Raw genomic sequence first — 25,689 nt, forward strand, 5'->3', positions numbered from 1 at the left:
CTTTTAAATTGCGTAACGCAACTAGATTGAATGAAAAATCGCGAAAACGTACGTGTAAACATACCACGGTATCCCTTACGTACGCAAAGGCGACAGCGTACGATATACTAAAACTCAGTGTTGTTTACTGCTGCCGTAGTGTAAGCCCGATTCGCCGGAGACTTAGCAGTTCTCTGCGAGCACCTCACGGCGAAAATAAAGATAATCGGTGATCGTAAAACGCTTTCGTGCGGGTGTAATATTAGCAGACGACGCAGCCATGATGAGATTTTCCAACCGGCATAGCTCCGGAGCACAGGGTGGTACCCAATGTATTGTTCCATAGAAGAAACACTGCTGGGCGAACGCAGTGCGTTCTGTACAGGTCGTGGTCACACGTCACAGCTAACGTCACCGCACACGTGACCTTAAAGATGGCCGCGTCCGTCATCGGCGGCCAAACCGTTTGTAAACAACGCATTTGGTCATTCTATGCGCCGTTTTGGACCTTTTTGGATCTCGGTAATTATTTTTATCCGATAATCTCTTAGTAAAACGCACAGTGTTGTATGTGACGGCTTGTACTGTTGACCACTCCCAAGGATGTCATGATGACCTAGCTTTAAGGTACACTGAGCTGATGTGATGTACTTAATCCAAGGAGAGAAGGAATACGGAAGAGGCACCGTATAGTTTGCGCTGGCAAAATACGTTCATCTCTTGACTTTATGCCAACGGGGGTATGCCGGCAAGCGCTAAAGCGACATGTAACGTAAGTCACATGGCCTCAAAATGACGTTGCTTATGACGTGTGACGCCAACAAGATGGCGGTTTTGCGAAGAGCACCCGCTTGAGGGTAGTTACAACAACGTGTGGTTTGTGTCACCCCTGTGCTCCAGAGAGATACCGTGCGGTTGACGTCTTCTGAGCATGCGCAGTTGCGCAGAAACTGCTTCAAGTTAATTCTTCAGCCCAAAACTTCGTTATCTTCCAAGTCATGCCTAACACACTGTCAAATAATGATAATAATAATAATAATTTGTAGTATATTTACACGTAAGATGGGACACTGTCAAATTTTACCTCATGTTTGTTTCCGAGTGGTGATGGGCAAGTGAGTTGACTTTGGTGAACTAATTCATTTAGTTCAGTTCACTCCATTGAACTGTTAAAAAGAATAGTTCATTCGTTCACCAGTTCGCAATAAACACTTTCACGTAATATAGTTACGTCACGGGCCGGAAAGTTGCTCGACCAAGAGAGATACACAGCAAAATGATAAAATGATCTTGCAGTGTGGTTTTCCAAAGGCTCGAGCACATCAACAAAGCAAATGTAATTTTTTACGTCAGTTGTCACACAGGCGGTACTTTGTTTAACGAGGATAGTACCCTATTGAAAAATCCCACAAACTTTCTCACAGAAAAGTTGGTTTCTCTTAAGATTTCTCACAGGAGTGGTGTTTTCTCTTTGGTTTTCTCTTAGGATACGTCCTGTCTCTTACAAAATCCTACAAAAAACGAGTGTGAGGTGCACCTTTAAGAGAAATATCAGTAGAAGAGTTTATGAGAAAAGAAGTGACCTGTAAGATCTCTCAAGATTATTTGTCCACCTTGTGAGATTCTATAAGAGAAAACCTTTCTCACAGAATTCGTGATCGACTTCTCACAAACAGAGCCTCTTACAGAAATGCATTTTCTCTGATAACATTTCTCTTACAAAATTTTCTTATAGACTTCTGAAACAACATATGACAGAAGACCTTTCTGGGGAACCCACATGAAGACAGGCATGATTTGTTAGAAATTTGAAAGTGAATTCTGTGAAAAAAATTCGCACACGAATTGTAAGAGAACCTCACAGGGCTAAGGGATCCTGTGGCACTGTAGGGCGTGTCTACATTTTATATGTATTATAAAGTTGTCTGAATTTTAATTGAAATATTGCTGGTCCATAAGTTTAGAACCAATGAACATCATAAATATTGGTCTGCTAGTTCCATCTTTGGAACAGAGAGGTAGCTTTGAGGTTTTCAAACATCATTTGCTGAATTTCATCATATGTAAGGAGTCCCATAACAGCTGTGACTTGCCATCCAAAAAAATTAACATGACCCCACATTAAAAGGCGCAAAACTGTACCACACTCCACCTACTGATGGAAAGGAAACATACAAAAATGTCCAGAAGACATATCATGTACCACATGCTCGTTCAAAACTGCTTTTATTCGGATGCAAAACAATCATACTGCATTGTACAACTCAAAGTAACCAAACAAGTTCTCCTGTTAGAGAGGTATGTGTGCTCCCATTATATTTCCAGCATTTTCTTCATATCTGTCTCAAGCACCCTTACCGGCATCATATACAATTACTATACGCGTTATACTACTATACAAGGTGTGACAGGAAAGCTATGTAAAATGAACAAAGTTACTAAGGTGGGAAAAAGTTATCACAAAACTAAGTAAGTAAAACAAACAATATTGTGAAATGAAATTGGGTGCAAAAGCAGTTCTGCCTTTTGAAGAAATAACAAAGGCAATTCATTCTCAGTACTTCTTTCCCCTATGAAAAATAGCCACCTAACAGGGGCAAAACTGCTGTACATGGTTTGGAAGACCAACCATGAAGACTAGTTCAACTTGTAACACATAATCTGCATAAAATGCATGTCTGTAGAAACCAGTAGGTGACTATTTTGTTACTGGCAATAAAATTTTCTATCCAACAACTTCCCAGCTTCTTGCGACTGAAACAGCAAGCAACTGTGAAGCTAGTGAACTCGTAAAAAAGTCAGAGTGCGGGAGAAAGTGCCAGTATATAGGTGGTGTAAACACACATGGTCAATCACCTTCATTATTCAATTCAGTTTGACTCATCACATCAGTCTCGCTCTATGTGATTTGGTAGTCTGCAGACGTATGACTTTCTTTCATTCGGGAGATTAATGAACAGGCAAACGCTTTGAACTTCAGATACCGGAATGGCATGTAAAGTCACGTGAGGGGACACCGTGCACTCTTGGAGGTAACTGGGCAGTCGTGTGTCATTAGACATGTCTGTGAACAGTATGTTTTTACACAACAAGACACACTTCTCTTGTCCTTCTACTTTGAGTCGATATATTTTTCGAATTTGAAAATACTCACACGAATGTGTCACTACAACACTGCTGTCACTTTTAGACGGGCGTGTGTAGGCTTGGCTATGGAACACCATGCCCTTCATGACAATGCGGTAACACTCGACAGCAAATTGTGGATTGCAACCACAAACTTGCTGGAGTGCAGCTCCCTCTGCCAGAGAAAAGTTGGACACAGGCTTTGATCGGCCGAGAACATACGCATCACCTATCTGTGTTGCACTCTGAATTTTAGGGTACCCTAGCATATTTTCACAAAGAATATTTATATGCGCGGACAATGGCAGAGTGGACAGAGCTAGATCGAGCACCTGTGTCATGGCTGCCCTCTCTAGCACCTGAAAGGGTGCTCCTTTGGCCGCAGTTACATATTTCAACAGAGTACCATTGCCCCCCTCAAATACAAATGAGGAGTGTGCCCACAGTGGGCCCAGGTTCTCTGTCGACTTTGCAAGGTGAAGCAGTAGGTGGACATTGTATGTCATCTTGGTCTTTCCGTTGATTGCTGCATGCCTTGTGACAAATTCTGTCAGCAGGTCACCTAGGAAAAGGCAAGAATGCAAGAATGAGATAGATACTATGAGTCATTGACAAAATGGCGTAAATGCAGGCTAGCTGGTGGATAAATTCCATGATAGGCAAGCCTGAGCGATGGGCAGGACACGCAAACAGACACAGACTTCATGTTTGTGTCTGTTTACGTGTCCTGCCCATCGCTCAGGCTTGCCTATCATGGATACTATGAGTATAGCATTAACTAGGATAGGGTGAGAGATTGGGCTTATTCCTGCATATCTTAATATAGTAACACAGAAGAATAGACATGGACGATGAATTTTCTTCCCGGCGTGCCGACAATTGGTCACCGCACAATTCCTCAATTCGAACATTTGCTCACATCATGACCTGGGTCAGCATGATTACTTAAAATTATGTTACCATTCTCATTTTATTAATTACCTTCTTTAGTTATGTTCTTCTGTGTTTGTCATGTTGTTTAGCTGCAAGCTGTTAATAAGGGGCTCAGGGGCAACCGTGAGTTCTCCTTTCATGCCAGTGGCTTTTCTGTTAAATCTGTGCCTTATTCGCTCAGGTAAGTACCTGAATTGTGTGTGTTGAGAGGTCGTACTAACTACGATGACGAGGTTTGCGTCGTTTACATTTACTATGTGCTATGCAGTCCACGTTTAACTGCAAGGTTTACGTCCGAGACAACTGAGATAATGTGTGAAGTCACAGTGGTCGATCTGTTTTGCCCACCAGAAGGTTCCTTTGCGTGAAATTAAAGCTCACCCAAAGATATATACCCAAAGTACCCAGAAATATATTACACGGAAATAACTGTCTTCGCCATTTTAAAGAATTTTATCGATACCAAGTGCATTTTCGTCATACCCTTTTCACATATGCTGGAGTCGATAACGCTAACATGTGTCTCATGGAAGCTCGTGCTGGGATTTACAGGGACTCTGAATGTGCAGAGCAATGAACAGAAAAGTTACTTACTGGCTCGCTGCAGCATTACTGCGGTCAATTTAGTGCCCAACAACAGGTACACAGCCTCAGCGAGTCGTTTCATCTGGTTCCAATGCTGCATTGGAACAATGCCGACGGTACACGGAAGGCTGTAGAACAGGAGCCAATGCCTCCATTCACTTGCTTTCCAGTAGCTGCGCTCGGTCAGAGACCTTGGCAGCCTGGTGAAGCTATGGCAGGGTCTGATGACTAGAAGACGCTTGTCAATGGCTTCAAGGGTGACGTTGCTACCTGCATGAACCAAATATTGCGTGTGATCACATAATTCCTCAAGTACCGTTAGCACGATCCTACCTGCAGCACTTGCTGAAATCATGATCTCGGTGAGCTGCTTTGTCACTCCGAGGAGGACACAGTGCATATAGTCGATGCTTTGACTCCATATGATGTCAAAATGCTGCAGGTTGACTAGAGCAGAAGGCCCTTTAAGTCCGTTGACAGGGCGGCCATACTCCAGTGCCAACGCCATGTCCCTGACAACTCCACTCACTGTTCTCTCCCTAACTGCGCTGGTATCTGGGAATCGCATTGTACCTGAAAATAAGAATGCAAAAATGTGTTCATTATGTGTCATTTTTTCATCATGTTTCATTTTACACAAGATTCTGTTACATACCATCAGTATGTTCACCCTTGGTGAAGCACCACGGACATGGAAAGTACCCGCTGAAGAGTATGTGATTCTGAATGGCGGCGCGTGCTGGGGTGTCTGCGCAGCAGCAGATGACGGAGACTTTTGACAAAATCACCTCTCCATCACTTTGCCATTTCAGTGGAGTCATTGAGTTTATCGCCTCAACAAACTTCTCGAGGAACACAAGCATGTTTGGGTGAGATTTCCCAAACCACAACCCTCCAAGCATGCAGTTGCGAAACCTTTCTTCTGGTGGCAGTTCATTTAAGATAAATTGTATGGGCCACATTGAGACCTTTGATGATTTATAGATCGGACTGCCGTCTGTGCTGAACGTCAGTGTGAGGTCTGACCACGTCATCTGACCCTCGTCGTGTAGCTTTCTGAGAAGTGCGCCACTCGTGATGTCAGCGACAGTGTCCAGCATCCGATCCTCACGTAGTTTCTCGAGGTTCTTGTGAAGAGCAGTTGCATTCCGCATCACGACACTTTTTACTTGCTCACCTATGTCCAGAATACTGAAGAATTGACCATCACATCGGAGTTCTGACTGCTTGCGCGAGAAGTTGCATGTCGAGCATTCCATCTCAGCTTTGTCGCTCTCTTCCTGAAGCAGTGACTTGCAATAGCAACAATAAAAATGGTGCTTAGCACCCTTATTGCCCTTTGGCATCCAGAGCTTTCGAAGCATATACTTGCTCTGTGGAAGCACATTGCTGGAGGAACCAAAGAGCGAGTTTATCATTTTTAGCAGGTCGTCGACGGCAGACCACGTTAAACCATGACTGACGATGAATGACATTATCATGCATATGGCCTCGACTTTCTTCGTTGGTGAGTTTGGCAGTGTCGTTTCCCCATATTCTCGCCAAGCATCTGAAAGAACCTCAGGTTCTGCATCGGTGTCAATATCCTCTTCGAAGGCATTTTCACAAACAGGCGACGTTGGGGAACTAAGGACGTTGTTTTCAGGGTCTGTGTCATATACAGTACAGTCTTCTGTACTGGAATAATTATCATCACTGTCACTCTCACTGTTTTCGCCATGACTCAAAACATCGTCCGTACTCATGCGCGAGGTACCAGGGGCAGACGACCGGTCTTCGAGTGTGACTCCAAGGCTGGACACAAACATTTCCCCCACAGATTCCCGCAAGTTATTATGAGGCTCCTCTAAAACACAGGATGAATCTCCGTCGACACTTGCGCAGTTCGTCGTTGCACGTGGATCGTGTTGATGTGCCGTCACGTTGCTGTGTATTCCATGGAGGTCCTCGGTGTTAGCACGAGACTCATCAGTGGTAGCACTTGATAGCGCGTTCCGCAGGCCGAACAGGTTCCTCTTTCGGTTGTACATGGTCGTTCGTGGTACAATGAATGGAGCATCCTTGTAAAGATACTGTTTCTTTCTCCTTTTAGCTCCAGTCCTCCTCCGGCTGGGCATTTTCAATTGGCAGATCGACGGCCGCACGAAATGAGGCAATATCGAAATCACGGGGAAATGTGTACCTACTTCTCTTTGCTTTGCGTTTTCTCGATCAGTGTAGCCGTCTGTATGCTGCGCGCCTGTGGAGCTGTCGTTTTTGCGCTCTTTTGCTAGACCGGACGAAATTCTAAAGTTACCTCCCAGTGTTACGAAAAAGCTATTATGCATATTTCATCAAGTCTGTTTTATTTATTCGGAGTGTGACTTTTGACAGAAACTGTACCGCACTTTTCGTCTGCTAACTGCCCATGTACCAGCCTCATTATTGTCAACTGCTCCATAACGCGGGCAACTAAAAAAAATGTGGGACGTCGGACGTCGGAAAGCGTAAACGGACGTCCTATTAAAAAGCATTCATCTGATAAGAAATGGAGCACCGCAAAACTTGTACACCACTTCGCAGAGCGATGCTGCCCGGGGACTAGATGTTTCAGCGCACGGATGTATGCTCGGTCGTGCGTCGTGCTACGGCGCGTAGGACGACTACAGGAAACCGCGGGAGTTGTGAGTTGTTGTAGGGCGAGTCTGTGTTTGACAGCGTTGACACTTTCGCTTTTCAGTGCGAGGTATGTGTGGTCCGGGTTGTCCTACCGATTTACTGCTTTAACGTGATTACGGATCGTTCTTTTGAAGAAGCTCTTATTCGGTGTACACAATGCACGCCTACGTTAAATATGTGGAGGACGGAATGGAAGCGATCGTTCCAGTGAACCTGATCAAAGACTTTACGAACACAACCACACGTGGCTTCAAAAAGGTGACAAAGCCGACGTTTTGGTACGGCGAAGATGGACGCATGGCTGATTATTATCCAGCTGAAATTCGTATGCTTGGAGGTAAGTTTCAAAGTATTTTCACGCTTGTCACTTGGACGCGGCCATGTGCCTCTGTCACGTTTAACAGTCATACGGAAGACATTCCGGTTACATGGTTTGTTCTGTCACAGAATCGGAAAGCGACATTATCAAATTGATGCTTGAAGAAAACTTGGCAATCCCAAGAATTCTAAAGAGCGACGCCCGCGAAAGCCAGGTGAGTGGAATGTACAGGAACGATTTGGTTGGTGTTGCCCTTTTGCAAGTCGGAACCATTGCAAGTAGTGATTGTGGTGCACTTTGAACCGGGTTGATTTGCATGTGACAGCGAAATGATTGCGCTAGCTATAGAAGAAACTGGAGCCGTAATGACAACAGACATAAAGAACACGTGGACCGGCTGCTGGTTGGGTTAGGTCAGGTCTTTGTTGCGACTTCTCTGTTATGTTAATTTACACTGTGTTCACGATAGGTGAAGTCGCTCCAGTTTCCGTTAGGTGCAATGCCAACCAAAAGAATGTCAGTGTGGCACTTTGATACCAAAATGCTGCGCTATTGGGTAATTCCATGCCCAACATCCCAGACATTGCGCTTGACCATCCCCGATTTCTTGAAAATAAATTGTGGTTGACCCTCCTCATGCAGCCAATTAACTCCCCGCTAATTTTTGAGAAGTCGTGTTGACAACATACCATCTTATGCGCTTGGATCCATAATCATACACGTCATATGGCATGTATTGCATACGCCCTTTATGAGTTATGAACCATTTTGTTGTGATATGTTTTCACATTTCTTCTGCTAAGCCGCAGAACACACAAAGGTTTTCTTGCCTTGTAGCTTGTTACAGCACGGGCGAAATAGCCTGCTAGCATTAGGCCGTTCTCATGAAAACGTGAAGTTGGAAGATAATTCTTCTACGGGTTGTTTTTAATCTTTCCTTCGTTGAAATACGCAAATTGGGTTGGACCGGTCCTGTGTGTGTTTGGCGGCAGCGATGAGTCTTGAGCTGAAGCATCTTTCCGGGGTAATGCCGTATGAGTGCCAGAGTGGACAATCTTTTTCTTTTTTTTTTATGCCAAAACAAAGTATTTCGATGAAACTTTGTAACAATGTTCAAGGGTTGCACTATCAAATGCAATTTGTCTGATATTTTTATTAGGACCACCTCAGTGTGCAATTGACGGCTGAATATGTGGTAAAATGTAATGTGTTATGGTTAAATGCATTTGTGTGTGTGTGTGTACACTTTGAAGTCAGTGCGCTTCAACACATTTTGAACACATTCTATGCCTCCTAGACAGCAATGCTAAACAATTTAAATTGCTCTAAAAATGGCAGAGTTCTGTAAAACAATTCCTAGAGTTCACGAAATTTTACAGTTTTCTCAGGGCATAAACTCTCGATAAAGGTGTCGATCAACCTTCAATGGTCTTGGCACAGAAGGGTTATTCTTTGCCTTCACTAAGATGAGACTTGGTCGGAATTTGCGAAAAACCTATTTTGTTAATTTTTTTTTTACCAGCTAGGTCATATTCCTCATCACAATCTTTCACATGGCGGCCACTGCGTGGAAAACTTTTGCGGCAAAAATAAGCTGGGAGATAATTGGCTGCATGGAGACAGTCAACCACAATTTATTTGAAAGAAATCGAGTTGAGCGCAATGTCTGGGATGTTTGGTATGAAATGACCCTATTCCTAATAAGAATCATGCTTTCCGGCTCAGTCACAAACTAGAACACTGTCAAAGAGACAAAGGAGAAGCAACGAAAAAGAAGCAAGGCACAAAGACATGAGGAGAGTGATGGGGAAAAGAATGGAGGAGCAAGGCTCGGATGGTGATGGGCTTGCAACAAAGTCTGCACAAGCACTGGGACCTGCAAAACAGCATTCTGAAGCTGATAGTCAGAGCAAGATAAAGCACTATGTGAACATGCTTGAAGCTGAAGTGAAAGCCAAGCGAAAACTCCAAGAGAAGGTTGAAAGCCTGGAAGAGAATATCGGAGCCCTGGAAAAAAAGATAAAATCCGTGGAGAAAGAGCTCTCTGCAGAGAGGACCCTCTGTCGCCAGCTTCAAGACACCCTTTTGAAGAAATTTGGTATGTATTTAAGTATTCAGATCGCCTGTCTGAGTTTTTTTTTTATGGAAGACTGCTGACTATCTCACCGGATTTGTTTCCGTGTTTGTTTCCTTACAGATATTATCCCTATGCCATCTGAGCAGCAAGGGTCTACGCAAAACATATGTGGCCTTCTTGACTCATCCAAACATCTGCAGGCGGCTTGGCACACTTTAAGTGCTTCTGAAACCGATGATGATGGCCACTGGACAGTAAGTGGCTGCTAAAAGTTGTGGGGGTCATAGCGTTCGTCCTTTACCCAATGCAAACCCTATTTGACTTGCAGCAGACTTACGGCATTGCCTGCGACGAGGAAAGGCTGAGTCCGCAGCCTGTGGAGCTCACACCAGGGGGAACTGTTGCTGAACCTATGGCATCCCTACCCCTAATGGATATCCAGACCCCTCCCCTGACTCCTACAGTTGAGACATCACGAGTGCAAGCGAAACGCCAAATTACAACAGCACAGCAAACCACAAAGAGGCACGCAGGTCGAAGACACCACTTCACAGACCAGATGGAGAATATAAGCTCGGTGTCACCCTTTCATGTTGTAAGCGTAATTTGACTTACAAGATTGTCCTCTAGTTCATGGTTGCACCGCTTAATGGATCTACAAACATTATTTGACTTGCAGCAATCCTCCAGCATTGCCTGCCAAGAAGAGCAGCAGAGTCTCAACCCTATGGAGCTCACACGAGGGGGTGCAGGTGCTGAACCTGTGACATCTACTCCCCTAATAGCTGTGCAGACCCCTCCCCAGGCTGCTACAATCCAGACATCACCGAGGCACCAAAAAACTCCAACACAGCGATCGGCCAAGAGCTGCACAGGTCGAATGCGGAGCTTTTCCACGGACCACATAGAGAACACCAGCCCTGTGCCACCTTTTTCCGTTGTGGATGACAAGGTAAGTCTGCGTAACCTTAGCATATATTACAAGTGAATGCTAAAAAAGCAAAATAGAATGATATGAGGTGTCGGAGTCTTCACAAACCCGCTATGTACCGTTTAAAAGTGTTCACGCTGCAGCCCGAACCTCATGAATGAGACGGTTCTCGAAGGCGCACAGTCTATGAACCCTCTGTTTCTTACGAACCCCTTATTTCGTCGGGTACACAGCAGGTACATATTTTAGAGTGTATTTTTGCTTTTTTTAGAATTGTGAAATAACTCTTGGCCAGCATCGGGTCAAACATTCCCACAAAAATATTTCTCACAGATTTGCATTTTTATAAATACACTTTGCATAACAGTAAGAAAGCTGGGACATTTTGTGGTTATTTAAGACACTCTGATTCAGCTGCAATTCAGTACAGTCACATTCAGATCTTTGTGCAGACTATAACCTGGTATTTACTCCCAAGCTTGCTAGAAAATGTCCTACAAAATGTGGCACTGCCTATTGTACATACATCTAGCCACAGTCCAGGTTGACTCGTCTTTGGAGCTATTCTTATAAACAAAATACAGAAGCCGACACTGAAGATTTTTGTTTAAGTTTAATTTGTACAAGCTTTCGCGTGGAGGTCCACGCTTCCTCAGGTACCAGGTAGGTTGTACCTGAGGAAGCGTGGACCTCCACGCGAAAGCTTGTACAAATTAAACTTAAACAAAAATCTTCAGTGTTGGCTTCTGTATTTTGTTTATGTGATCTACAGGACTTGACTCCCCTCTTCGTATACGGAGCTATTCTTATTAAGAAACAACCAATATTGAAACTGAAAGAAATTGAATTAGAATTTGCCACACTTTGTTCATGTCCGCTGTATTATATATTTTTTTAAATGAAAGGTGCTTTTCGCGATCATTGTTCTGTTCAAGTGTTTCTCGTGAAAAGGGGGAGGGGGCAATCTGTACGCAAGGCATTTTTCACGTGTCAGATCTGGCATGCAGGACCCATCAACATCCTGGATTTTCATTATTTTTTATATTTAGAAGCCCATCAATTGTGATGATGAATAGTGGTACAACAAATGATTTCTACAAATTTTTGTTGTAACTAGCTTGAGTAAAATCTGGCAATAATAGGAGTGTATCACTTTTGCCATTTTTGTACGCATATATCTCCTGAACTTTCAGACATTCTAGTGAACTTTTTTGTGCTTGAGCGTGAATCCAGGCCAGTGGGCCAAGCGCAAATTTCGACATGCAGGTCCAACGTTTTGTGATATAAAAAATAGTGAAACTGCTGCCTCGAACAATTTTGCTCCAACGTAGACCTGTGATTTCTCTGGCTGTAAATGTCCCTCATAGTTGGCCTCAGTTTACTCAGATTTTAATGCTCTTTCATTTAATGTAGCTATCATATGTGTGCCTCTTACAGATATTGGATGTGGACCTGGATGCATACTGAAACATCAAAACATTCACAAGAATACTTTTAAAACTCGTATATCTACGATGCGCTTCTGCGTATAAAAAATAATGAAAATCGATAGGATTGATGAAACGTCCTTGCCTGATCGGACGTGAAATCAGCCACAAGTAGTATTTAGCCCAGCAAACTACCTAAATGTGTCTACATTTCAGGTGCACCTAGGAAATGATGTGTACGTCCCAAAAGACAAAATGCACTGGGCAATGTCATCCAAGAAAGACTCTGCATTCTGTCGAGAGTTGTCACGGCAACTTTGGACAGAGAATGAGCTACAGGGTCGGAGCTTAGGTGGCAACCCAAGCAACCGGTACGCAAAAGCGGGTGTGGCACCAAAGCCTGGACTCACCCCCAAGAAAGTGCAAGCCCTTGCGAGTGAGTGTTCCCAATAAATATTTCATTGTCTGCTGCATATTATGCTCAAAATCCAAAGTTGAATTGCAATAGGTCTCACATACGCCTCAGGTGAAGTCTGAAATTTAGTATATCATTTTACTTAATCATGCATGCATGCCAAGGCACCTGTCACCATACGAAAGGCATGCACACACTTCCAGACATTCAAACACTTCCTTTAGAATGTGCATACGGTATATACATGTTTACAGGCTCTTGATGTTGCGCACTGCGTAGCGGTTTTTCTTTAAATAATCTCAAGCTCGTTTGGTTTGGTTTTTATGTTTAGTATTAATAATAATCGCCTGTTGATAATGCAGCACTGGAAGATAAGTTATAGCCTAATTATATCAGTGGACATGCACAAACATATGGGACGCTTCCTTGAGGTGGGGGAAAACAACTGATGTAAAAACAGAATAAACACAACTGCAAATAGGTATTTTTTGCACGAGGGAACACACCTGTTGGTGGGTCATCCGAAGTAATGTTTGACATTCCTTTTAATATCTCTGACAAGAGACAGGAGGAAAGGCACAAGAAACTGGACAGTCTCAAAAAGATAAGCTATAATGCAGAGCACAGTATCAAGCTGCTGTAAACAGTTAATTTTTTAGGAATATGCTGATGGGGGGTCTTTGCAGTTTTTTTTTCACTGGGCCATAATGCCCATCTGCAAAGGTTTGAGTTTGAGAGTTTTGAGAAAACAAAAAGGCTATGAGGATCTAAGTATAGCTCATAGGTTTGTCATAAGCAACCTGTATAGTCTGTCTTACAGGCCAGAATTATCGCTGTGTCCAGCGTGATTCTGATGGTTGTTATACAGTCTATGGTAGGAGGAGTTGTTAGCTCATTCGAACAATACTTTGATTTTTTTATAATGCGTTGCTCGACAGAAATGGAAAATTAAAAGGGCCAAAGCGATGTAAAGAACCAAGGGGAAAAAAGGCTTATTGGGACTACTCTGTAATGTAGACTTTTAAAATTTTCTCTAAGTTCTAATAACGACAAATGATCACAGAGGTCTATTATTGGTCAAATCAGTTGCTGGTGTTTACACATTCTGTGTTAAAATGTATAATGAAAGGTGCATGTCTAGTTTAGCGGCGCCACTCGATTTCAAACTTCTAATCTACATACCTGGATAGAATTTTGCATGGTGCATCGTAATCCAGAATAATCAAGCGGCGGTCGGTTCCACAAATTCCTCCAGAGATCAGTTTCCCCTGGAAAGTTTCGGCAGCGGCGACCATGTCATCTCCATGCGCCCATTGTTTACCTATGACAGCTTACGCACACCTTGCACTCTTCCCAGCATGCCTTTTGCCTGTTCGTTGCTAAGACGCACAGCAACTCCGCTATCGGACGACAGTCGGCCTCCTCCTCACGCAATTGCTCCGCGCCAAAATTGGCACTGTCTTCTGTCAGCACAGTCTCGAACAACTGCGGGGGGGGGGGGGGGGGGGGGGGGGGGGGGGGGGGGGGGGGCTACCGCCCCCCCCCCGGACCGGCGGGAACTCGCCTGTTCCCCGTTCGCCTGTTCCCCGGAGGGAACAGGCGAAAGGCATGCTGGGAAGAGTGCGAGGTGTGCGTAAGCTGTCATCCGTAAACAATGGGCGCATGGAGATGACATGGTCGCCGCTGCCGAAACTTTCCCGGGGAAACTGATCTCTGGAGGGGTTCGTGGAACCGACCGCCGCTTGATTGTTTTGGATTACGATGCACCATGCAAAATTCTATCCAGGTATGTAAATTAGAAGTTTGAAATCGAGTGGCGCCGCTAAACTAGACATGCACCTAATGAAATACTATTTGGACTTGAACTAATAATGTGTGCTGGGTGCGGGCAAAACTAGCCAATTATTAATACTGCAATGTGATTTCGTTCGGGTGAACACATATGTACACATATGTGTGTGAACACTTGTCTGTAGCCTTTCTATGTGTCCCAATCTTGTGCTGTAATTAGTTCAATGTGGTTACTCTTTTCTGTTTCAGATGGCTATCAGAAGTATGTCGAAAGCCGGCCATCAGAAACCCCTACCCCCAAAAGGCTCAGTGCATTCGCAACTCATATGAGGAGCTTTTTGAATGATTTAAATAAATAATGATGAACATATTTTTCACGTTTCATCTGCTGTATTCACATATCATGATCCTAGTACTGTTTCTCACACATTTCTAAAGGAAGTGTGCGAGAAGGCTTAAGAGAAGTTTTATGAGAAAGCATGAGAGAATGTCTGTGAGAAAGTATGAGAGAATTCTTAAGAGAAAGTATGAGTGAATTCCTAAGAGAATGTGTGAGAGAATTTTTAAGAGAAATGCTGTGAGATTTTGTTCCGTTATCCCACAAGATTTCTCTTACACTTCTGTGAGATCTAGATGAGAGAATCTTTGTGAGATTTTTCAGTAGGGTAATGCACAGATCAATAGTAATGCAAGATACCGTCGTCGTTTAATGTTGCAATCGTGTTTTTCCGACAGTGGCGGCTGCAACGGGGGAGGGGGGGGGGACGATCGCCCCCAAAACATCAGTTTATACATTGGATTTCCCTCTACCCCACTACGCGCTCCGACAAAGAACCCCTCCCCCCCAAACCGAGGGTCTAGATCCGCCCCTGTTTTCTCATCACATATGTCTGCGTGGAGCGAGCTAGAGAACACAGAAGTGTGATAGAGTAACTGCAGTTTTAACTCTATTCATTCATGTTGTTTCGCGATTGTTCATTGATTCAAATTCGCGGAGTTCGAGGGCGGAAGCACCATCTAACAAGCGTCTGCAGTACTGTTGTTTACATGCTGTTACTTCTACGATCTTGCTCTCTTTATAGAGCAATCAGAAGACATTTCTTTCAGCATGTCAGATAAATGATTTTATAGGTTATGCGTGCTTTTTTTTACATTAAAAATGTGTGTTTCTGGTTTTGCTCTTATGCTGTCTGTGACGCGACGGCCCGGCTACAACGATGTAACTGCATACTTAAATGATCGAATATTGGTTAGGAGTGCGTGACGTTTCATCACTCTTTCTTCATTCAACGACCAACGGCAGCTCTCATTATAAACGTATTACTTGTCTGGAATATGACCCTTGGTTTCCACAATGTCAGCCGCGAATGTAGCTGCGCTGCTACGTTTTTTCTTCTGTGCAATACAGAAAAAATTGTAGCTGCTCTTATTGGCAGCAATCTTGGAGATTAATGATGAAAGACGGAAGTCACTGAAAAGGTTGGCCAGCTGTAGGACTCGAATCCACATCTTCTGGATTATCGGTCCAGGGATTTTACCAACTGAGGTAAGCTAACGTATATTTTTGTTATGTATGTTTGGTTCTATGTGTTCCAGCCTCAGCACACCAATAGCAATCTTGGAGATGCCCGGACCAACATCGCGCGCTCACTAGAAGGGGATAGAGAGGTCATGAAAAGACTGTGGCGCCCGTGAGACTCTATCGGGCTTTGCATTATCCATACTTGGTTGAACTTCTCCAAGGGCAGCATCAACTTCCTGACTTACTGCTAACATATTATGCCCAACCCTTTTCCCTTATCTATGGTCTGCAATAAAATTTTGTTTTCCTCGGACTGTGGCCTGGCTACCTTTCTTTTCGGTGGTCGTCGTTATTCACAGACGGTGTTGCTCACAGGAGTATCTGTCACCTTGCTGCCGTCCACCTGACCATTACGAACAGCCTTTTTGGTTGTCCTAATACTGGAGTTTGTTTTTAAGACATTTCCTGACATGTCTGGGGAAGGTTCTCTCCGAGGGAAACGAAGTTCAATATGGGCTGTATTTACAGTAGTCTGTGCGACTGTGCTCTCGTACAAGGGAGGTAACACTGCAAACCAAGGGCGCCACATCAAGGCAAAACATGTGGGTGTGGACCTGGATGCAGCAAATGGGCCGGAAGAAAATGTTGACGAGCCTCCATCACAGCTACCGCGACGTGAGTCACCGACACATCAACCAAGGGATGCCGCCTATGGCGCTGCTATACCTTCTTCTTCTGGCGCAAGGTAAGTTGGCTTGTTCATTTACAGGTTCGGCAACCGATATGCATTCAATTCAATCGCTTTCCATTCACCGATTTGCTCTCATTTGGCACAAATCGTTGTGTCCCATTAATATTCGCTTCCTACATTCGGTTTCCCCCTAGCCCCTAAATTTCACACAAGTCTTCCTCCTCCTTAGTTGAAAGGTGTACGCAAATACTTTGCATCGGAGTTCGAACACTGTCATGATGAAGTACTTGGGAAAACGAAGGCTGGGTCCTAGGTCAAGGTTTGTCGTGTCTTGATTATGACACGTACGTTAATCTTATGTTGACGAAACAAGGCTCGAACGAATCAAGTTAGTAACACAGGGGAAGAAGCCAGTTCAGATCACGCAGCATGCGTGGTTAAGAAAAAAAAGAAAAACAGGGACAACCGAAACGAATTTCGGTTCGGTTACGGTTACCGGATTCGCCGTTTTAATCGCGGTTACATGTAACCAAGTAGTTGAACCGGTATATTTTAACCGTTTTCAATGGGTCCTATACATAGCAGGCTGCGTGGATTTCGCAAAATGAGATACGAAGTGGAAACGGGTAAAAATAAGCGTACTTATCTGTTGCGCTCCAACAGTGTGGTACAGTGTCACCCCCCACCACCTCGAAGAAAGAGTTCACTCTTTCTTCGACGCGCTTTTGCCGTTTGCGACATTCCCTGTAAAATAATTTCTTCTGGTCTCTGTTTCGTGCACACGGTAAGAAAAACTGCGTGCGTTCTGCGGCAAAGCAAACAGATCCGGATCAAACAATGTGCAACGCTTGGTAATGGTAACTTAAACAATCACCAAAATACAATCCATAACCCATGAGGGACGTGCGCAATACAAGTCAGACGACGCGTATGCCACCCGATTATGTGTCCAAGCATATAAGACGGTACGTTGTCTGCACAACTTCTGAATGAAAAACGAAAAGGAAATACAGACATATGACGAAGAGATCTACTTGAAATAGCAGCAAGTATTACACCACTAATCAGAGTTATAAAGCGACAAATGTCGCATCCGAAGTTCGCGTTCAAACTTGAACCGATTCGTATGAACCGGTATCCTGAATCACATTTTTCGGTTCAGGTTACCGATTCGGTTAATTGCCGATGGCGAATTACGGTTACGTTCGGGTTACGGTTCCCGAAAAAATTAGGGTTCCAAGAGGTTTTTGCTTCCCTTATGGTTTCAGTCCCTGAAAAAAAAAGAAGAAAATACTGATAAATTTTGTGTAAAAAAAGGGAAGGGACGGAGGAGAGGTTAAGTAATCTCATTCGGTGTTCACAAATACGAAAAAACCAAGAAGTACCGGTAACACAACGCCATGCACGACCACGCTTGTGGATATTGTTTGCATGCAGTGCTACTCCAGCATCATCTCGTGATCAGCAGCCCACGACACGACCAAGTCGGATAATGCAGCAGTCTATTATGGCATACAGCAGGCAACCAATGTCTCTATCGAAAACTATTCGGCAAAATGAACAACTTGTGAAAATGATCGCCAAGGAATATGAGCCCTTTTCACTCGTGGAGGGTCAAGAATTCAAGACGTTTCTCGCGATGTTAAATCCCGGATACCAGCTTCCCAGCAGAAAGACCCTCTCGACGGTGCACATTCCACAGATGTACAATAAGGTGCATGAACAAGTAAAGAACGAACTTACGGGCATCAGTTCGATTTGCCTCACAACGGACGGCTGGACATCGCTCTCCAATCAGAGTTACATCGCTCTCACTGCTAATTTCATCCACACCAATGGCGCGCTCAGAGCTCGCCTTCTCGATTGCTTTGCGTGGCAAAACCGCCACACTGCAGAAAACATTGCCGCCGAACTCCGTCGAGTTGTTGTCGAATGGGAAATACAAGAAAAAGTTTGTGCCGTCGTCAGTGATAATGCGGCAAACATCACAGCTGCGATCCGCTTGCTGGGATGGAAACATTTTCCATGCTTTGCACACACACTGAATCTTATAGTTCAAGCAGGAGTGAAGGAAATTAGTGAGGTGCAAACTAAAGTAAAAAACATAGTTACTTTCTTGAAACACAGTGCGCACGGCACGGCCAAGCTGGAAACGATTCAACAACAAATGGGCCTTGACCCCGTGAAGCTAAAGCAAGATGTCGTTACGAGGTGGCACTGCACTTATGATATGTTCACGAGAATGCTGTATGTTAGGGATGCTGTGCTCTCAGCAATTGTAATACTTGAGGCGGACCTTCATCCCTTAGTATCAACGGAATGGACAATCCTCGAAAAGGCGTGCGAAATCTTGAAGCCCTTTAAGGAGGTGACCGAAGAGATGAGCAGCGAAAAGAACGTAACAATCTCCAAGGTGATTCTCTTGGCAAACGGACTAATGCAGCATATCGACGAAGTAGAGAAGGATGACCTCCCTAGGCAATGTCGAAACATGGCAAAGGCTATGAAGGCTCAGGTTAAGCGCCGATTTGATAACATTGAGGGTAACAGCATGCTAGCAGAAGCTACGGTATTTGATCCTCGCTTCAAACAGTACGGTTTTTCAAAAAGAGCTTCGTATGAAGCGTCGTACCGCTCGATCAGCCATCATGTCAGCAGGGTAGAAACCGCGCATTGCAACCCAGAAGAAGAGGAAACGCCACGATCAGTGCCAGCCCAGAAGCCTCGTCTTCGCTGTGGAAGTCGTTAGAGGCTCGTGTCTCGCACTTGCGTGTTCAAAATCCGACAGCAGCAGGAATTGTTGAGCTCGACAGATATTTGAAGGAGCCCCTGGTGTCCAGAGACGACGACCCTCTGCTTTCGTGGCAGGACAGAAAGCAAGTCTACCACTCGCGTTTATGAAGTCGTCAAGAGCAGAATGTGTATTCCCGCCACGTCTGTGCCATCCGAGCGTATATTTTCGAAAGCCGGCCGAATAGTCACTGAGAGGCGGAACAGGTTGTCTGCAAAGAATGTGAGGAGCTTGTTGTTCTTGAATGCGAACATGTAATCAACTATGTTTTGGCGGTGCCTCAAGTTAAAGCTCTCTATAGTGTTGTGGTACTGGTACATTGTTTTTATCGTCGTTTTGTCAATTACATATTTTATCGTCGTTTTTTATGCTGTGGTCAGTGCTTGTTTTATACTTTCCATGATGCTACCTTTATCATTACAGTGAATTATAATCTGTCTTGTCGTTTTTATGCTGTGGTTTCTTATCTTGCATTGTTTATTGTGTTATTGTTGAGTGAGTTAGATTTTGCGGTGTGTTTTTCTTTTAACTTTCTTTCGCATGTGTTAACTTGCCAATGCATACGTGAGGTCAAATAAAAAGTACAAAGTCTAGCGTTGTGGAGAAAAATTGTGAAGTTTGCAGTGTATTGCTGCGAAAATAGCGTGACCGATCCAGAGCGTGCCAGCCACAAGCAGTCAGTCAGAAGTCAGAACATAACGGCGCCACCAGCAGTTCACAACTGCCAGGGGGAGTTCAGCGCATCTCAGCGCAAAAGATCTAAAAGATTGACTCTTCTTCAGCGTTCGTCGTTCATAGAGTTCACTTGCCCAAAGTACTTCACTCCATACGGCGTTCAAAGCCGCTCCGCTGGCTCTCCCTGCCCCCGCCGCCCACGCTTTTCCTGAAGCGCATGCGCTGTGGACGAGCAACAGCTCCGACAGGCAACGGCAGGCCCTGCGAGTACTTGAAAACGACCCGCGGCATCGTTTAGTTCTTTAGTTCATCCAGTCCAGTTCCTTCACACCTTCATACAGTCCACTTGAGGCTCTCCCAGCTCCCCTTCCCCGCGCCGCCCGCGCTGTTCCTCAAGCGCATGCGCTGTGGACGACAAAAGCTCCGACATGCAACGGCAGGCCCGCGAGTACTTCAAAACGACCCGCGGCATCGTTTAGTTCTTTAGTTCATCCAGTCCAGTTCCTTCACACCTTCATACAGTCCACTTGAGGCTCTCCCAGCTCCCCTTCCCCGCGCCGCCCGCGCTGTTCCTCAAGCGCATGCGCTGTGGACGACAAAAGCTCCGACATGCAACGGCAGGCCCGCGAGTACTTCAAAACGACCCGCGGCATCGTTTAGTTCTTTAGTTCATCCAGTCCAGTTCCTTCACACCTTCATACAGTCCACTTGAGGCTCTCCTTCCCCGCGCCGTCCGCGCTTTTCCTCAAGCGCATGCGCTGTGGACGAGCAAAAGCTATGACAGGCAACGGCAAGCCCTGCGAGTACTTCAAAACGACCCGCAGCGTCTTTTAGTTTTTAGTTCATCCAGTTCAATACCTTCACACCTTCATACAGTCCAATAGAGCGCAGCGTCACAGCCACTCAAGGCCACAGCCACAGCGCTTCGCACAACACTCGTATGCATAGTGGTGTTCTCCCGCCCGCCCCTCTTCTTGCGCGCATGCGCTTTGTTAGTTTTACAAAACGTTCCATAGATGGCGCAGATGTGAGACTAGCTTCAGTGACTAGCGTATCAAAGCGTATGTGTTGTGTGTGTCGAGAGGCCCAATGAACTGAACTGCGGAACTAATGTTTTGCTTGTTGTTGAACTAGTTCGTTCAGTTCACCCGAATGACTAGTTCAATTTGAAGGGTTCGTCCACGAACGACACATCACTATTTCCGAGTACAATTTTTGATGGCGCGTGGCTTCGTAACGACAGAAAATTGGAAAATCCTCCATTTGAGAAAATATTGGCGCCGCCGTGCGACCAACCCGCGAAATAAAGTGGTAGGCACGAAGATAGCACATGAGCATGTTCCCACATGGGGTCAAAAGCGTGCAACAAAGAGCTGAGACCAAACTTGAGGACAAGTGTCGTGGGTATAACAGGATGAAAAATGAAAGTCACTGAAAAGGTTAGCCAGCTGTAGGACTCGAACCCACATCTTCTGGATTGCCGGTCCAGGGCTCTACCAAATGAGCTCAGCATCTTTCATCGTTAATTTCTAAGGCAAATTGAGGCTTTGTATGTATTTGTCCCTTCAATGTTGTTCCAGCCTCAGAACATCAGTTCTTTCACGTCTAACAGGATGCTGGTTCGGGCCCAAAGGCAAAAGAACTGTGGGATCAGAATGCAGCCTGCAGGCTCCGGTTTTCTGGTGTGTGACATGTTCCCAGACATGAAAAAAAAAATATATATAGCTGCCTGAGCCTAACCCATAGAAATCTTAACAGGTGCGTTCTTGTTGAAAGAAAAGTGCTGCACTTGTGCTGCACCAGTTCTTTAGTGCACGCAAGGTGTAGACTCAGTTCTGAACCAGTTGCACTGACATAGCACCTCCGGCTCCTAAAACGAATGAGGAAGTGCAGAAGGAAGTGAGGAAGCTCCCGATTGAAGTTCTCCGTGAACGGGAAACGGCTCGGCACTACCTCCGTTTGCGTGCTCACATTCCCCGCCACCCGCTACTCAGGAAAATTCGATACCGCCCTGAAAGCGACTTCTATCGAGTAGCGCAGAGGACACGCCAGACTCTCACTGGCTTCATAACTAAGGACACTATACCGCCGGAAGCCCCCTGGTCTCTAACGCTACTGCCCATTTTTGTACGCCTCCCAAACCTTCTGGAAAGAAGAGATCAGGTCCCCCCTCAAGTCCTCCGAGCCCATTTTCATGCTCTGGTAGACGCGAAGTTTTCTACGTTTACGGCAGCATATACTGATGGCGCGTCCCGAAACAACAAGTCCGCCTCAGCCTTCGTCATTCCATCCGAAGGCGTCGTGCACGGAAGACGCCTCTCACATCCAACCTCCTCCACAGCTGCGGAACTCTATGCCATTCTTTTCTTTCTACAAGACATCGCTGATTTTCCACCACGGGAATGGGCAGTCTTTACAGACTCCAAATCTGCCCTTCAAGCAATTGAAAATTCCGGCATACGAGGCCCATCCGCACCCCTAGTCACAGACGTGCTAATGGCTTACCACACTATCTACGCCGCAGGCCACAGGCTAGTTCTCCAGTGGGTTCCAGCCCACTGTGGTGTCGTGGGGAACGAGCAGGCCGAAAGCGCCGCAGAAGCAGCACTCTCGTATCGGAAACGGACCCGTATTGTTCTGCTGAGAGGAGACCGCCGTTCCATTCTGCGACGCCTAGTGACACCCCTGGCTTCCCGCCAACGGACAACCGACATTCTTCCCCTCTCTATGTTGAACAGAGGTGATCCCACGCTCGCTTTCCGCATGCCACGAAACACCTCTCGTCAAGATGCTGCATTAATCCACCACATACGCCTCGATGTGGCATTTACAGCTCAGTGGCGTTGCCGCTTGAGGCAAGTTGACTCTCCCACCTGCTGCCACTGTGGTGCTCTTGAGGATCTGGAGCACATACTTCTTCATTGCCCTCACTACGAACCTTCCCGAAGCACACTCTCCGAGTCTCTTCGTCAGCTGGACTCTCACACTTTCTCCCTATCGAAATTGCTTGGTCCCTGGCCCAATACAGCCCAGCAACGCTCTGCGCTCAAAGCTCTTCTGACATTTCTGGACACCATCGGACTTCGATCGTTATTGTGAAGGGGCTCGTTATTTTATTCCCCCCATTCCATCCAGCAATGGGGTAGAGTATCGCCTGTGGCGATGAAACTCCCCACTCTCCAAGGTCGAAAATAAAGTTGTTTCTTCCGCTTTGTTTGCACTAACAATTCAGAAGCGGGTATTGGGAGACTTTCCTTCCTTATAGCGTCCTCTTTTAAGACAGCAAATGCTCTGAATAATGTCCGAATAATTGCTTTCGCAACTGGAGTGTTCTGCTTCGGACACACATGATACGTCAAGTACTAGTGAGAGCCTTTCCACAATGTGCACCCATGTTGTTCATCCGGATCGCGTCATTCTACGTTTGGAGACGATACCAGCCTTGTGACACAGATCCAGGGGTCGAAAGGGCCAGGTGACGAGCGTACGTATCTATAGTTTACTTGTACGTTAACTGTGCGAACACGAAGCCTGACAGGTGTTTAAAAAGAAGCACACACAAATAGAGCTTAGTGTCAAAAATACTCCCCATTTTGAATTATACGCGGACAACAGCGGGCCACAAACGAAGTGCTCTCCACCATCTTGTAGTCTGCTACTCTGCACCCTTCCGTTGCACGACCAGGATTGTCGTACAAGAACATCCAGAACTAGTGCAGAACTAGGTCAGCACTTTCCCAATAAGAATGGGGACGTGCAGGTGCACTGAGAGTGCATGACAAAAATAATGCAGGGGTGTTGCACTCCTTGCACTAGTTCAGAAGGTGCAGGTAAAAAGAACGCAGCTATCGAGAGAGGCTAGAAGGAACGGCGGGGAGGAGGATCGGAGGAGAGCAAAGAACTTGAACGGGGCTCTTCCCTCTCTCAATGTATGCGCTCGGAGGCAGCCATATTGAATCAGCCGAGGAAACGTCGCGTCTTTTTAGCCCGTGAAAGGAGGCACAATTTCGAAAACTGTTGGCAACGCTTGCTCCGCTGCTTCCGTTGGCTACGGGTTTTGTCACTGTCCACCCCTGTCCAGGGTAACAGTCAATGCTGGCAGAGGCAACGGGGCAGCAGCGGAAACCGCGTCCCCATGTGGCGTCCGTGTCGCGTCTGTATGTGCACGTCTGCTTTCTTTTGTAGAGGACGGTGGTCCTCCTCCACACGAGTCCTGATCGGCGATGATGGAATGTCCCAGCGGGCAGATGTCAATGGCCTCACCCTAGGATGGTGCCGGTAGAACTGGCTGCCAGGCGCAGTAGCGTGCGACAGCAGAGGCATGTCTTCATCGTCGTCCACGGGCTGCCACATCACTACCCCATCAGACGCGGAGCCGTGTAGAGGTTAGAGCAGAGGAGAGAGGGGGCCACACGTGGTACAGGTACGGCTGGACTTGCGTCTTGTGCTAAATGGGCAGACGGAGTGGGTGAATTGTGCGGACAAGCGCTGACCGGGCGGGTTCCAGGGGCGGGCCGAAGCGGAGAGCCGGTAGGTAGGCCGATGTGATGCAGAGAGAGCGGCGACAGAACAGCGACCAGTTCGTGAGCGGTGAGCTCTTGCTGTTGTCGCAAAGGAGAACGCCGGGGAGGACCATCGTTAAGCACGGGGAGACCGGGAGGAAAACTCACTGTGGCCTCCGTGCGTGTTCCTGGTGGAACGTTGGTCCCGATTCCTCTTGTCCGCAACTGGAAGCGTGCTGGGAAGGCGATGCAGGCAGGGTTCTTGGGACTGGCCTGGCGATGAGGATGGGGCCATGCAGTCGCCAACGGCGCACCGCGACCGGTATGGGAGCGTTATGGGAAGGTGCCGCTGGCGAAAGCCTGAGCATTGCTATCGCGAAGCGTGTGGCGATGTGACGCAGAATGCGAGACCATGGTTTTGTGCGGCCGGGTGTTGCGACTTGCGATGAAGTACGTTGAGTGAACCGCAGTGAATTGACGTCATCGTCTAGCGGTTCCTCGGGTAGAACGGTGCACCGTACCTTCAGTGATGGCTTCGAATATGGTCTAGCTAAAGGTTGCCAAATTTGGTATGGTAAAAGGGCCGACATACGCCGAACATCGTGTTCGTTGTTAAGGTCACCAAATGTAGAAGAGGTGGTGTTCCTCTACATGAGTCCTGACCGGCGATGGTGGAATGTCCCAGCGGGAAGATGTGCGTGGCCTCACGCTAAGACGATGCCGGTAGAACTGGCTGCCAGGCGCAGTGGCGCGTGGCAGCAGAGACAGTTCTTCATCGCCGTCCACAGGCCGCCACACTTTGTTTCCTTCATATCTTGCGGTTTCGTTGATTAGGGCTGTGTGTTACTGCTCCAAAAACCTTTTTGCGTTGAGCTTTGTGTATGCGTGCCGGTTTCCTTTTTACATGCGCCGCAGCAACGGTAGCTGATTCAGTGTGGGTCTATCCTCGCCTGAACGTACCAGTTTTGGAGGTTTCCTTCTAGCATCCCAAGGGATAAAACAGCGTCGGCAAAATGCCGGCACGACTTGTGCTTCCGGCCTAGAAGCACGTTCGTCGTTGGGCCGTCTTTGCAACAAAAAAAAAAAAAAAAGAAAGAAAGAGGTTGGGCCCAGCTTGGGGATTGACAATAGCCTTACTCAGCCATACTTAATACTGCCAATCTTGGGCCAATGTAGCAGACTGACCTATAAGACATGGAGCCAACACAGGGCCAGTGTAGAACCAAGTCTGGGCAATAGCGCAGGTCCTTTGTCGGCTCGATGCCCG

The 25,689-nt window shown here is 46.2% G+C and overlaps 1 protein-coding gene and 1 long non-coding RNA gene across 2 annotated transcripts; both read left to right on the forward strand.

The window, feature by feature from the left end:
- The first annotated feature begins 12,327 nt into the window (after positions 1–12,327).
- LOC135372637 (uncharacterized) lies at positions 12,328–14,611 on the forward strand. Its single transcript, XR_010416046.1, has 2 exons — positions 12,328–12,471; positions 14,491–14,611. It is a non-coding gene; the product is annotated as an uncharacterized LOC135372637 (long non-coding RNA).
- A 3,416-nt stretch (positions 14,612–18,027) lies between these two features.
- On the forward strand, positions 18,028–19,203 carry LOC135389041 (E3 SUMO-protein ligase ZBED1-like). Its single transcript, XM_064618988.1, has one exon. It carries the CDS (start codon positions 18,028–18,030, stop codon positions 19,201–19,203), a length of 1,176 nt encoding a protein of 391 aa, XP_064475058.1.
- Positions 19,204–25,689: the final 6,486 nt, after the last annotated feature.

Source organism: Ornithodoros turicata, chromosome 1 (assembly GCF_037126465.1).
Source record: "Ornithodoros turicata isolate Travis chromosome 1, ASM3712646v1, whole genome shotgun sequence".
In the NCBI taxonomy this organism is placed as follows: domain Eukaryota; kingdom Metazoa; phylum Arthropoda; class Arachnida; order Ixodida; family Argasidae; genus Ornithodoros; species Ornithodoros turicata.

What these genes read in the sequence shown, in the direction of transcription:
- LOC135389041 (XM_064618988.1), top strand. Translation starts at nt 18,028, where the DNA reads ATGATCGCCAAGGAATATGAGCCCTTTTCACTCGTGGAGGGTCAAGAA.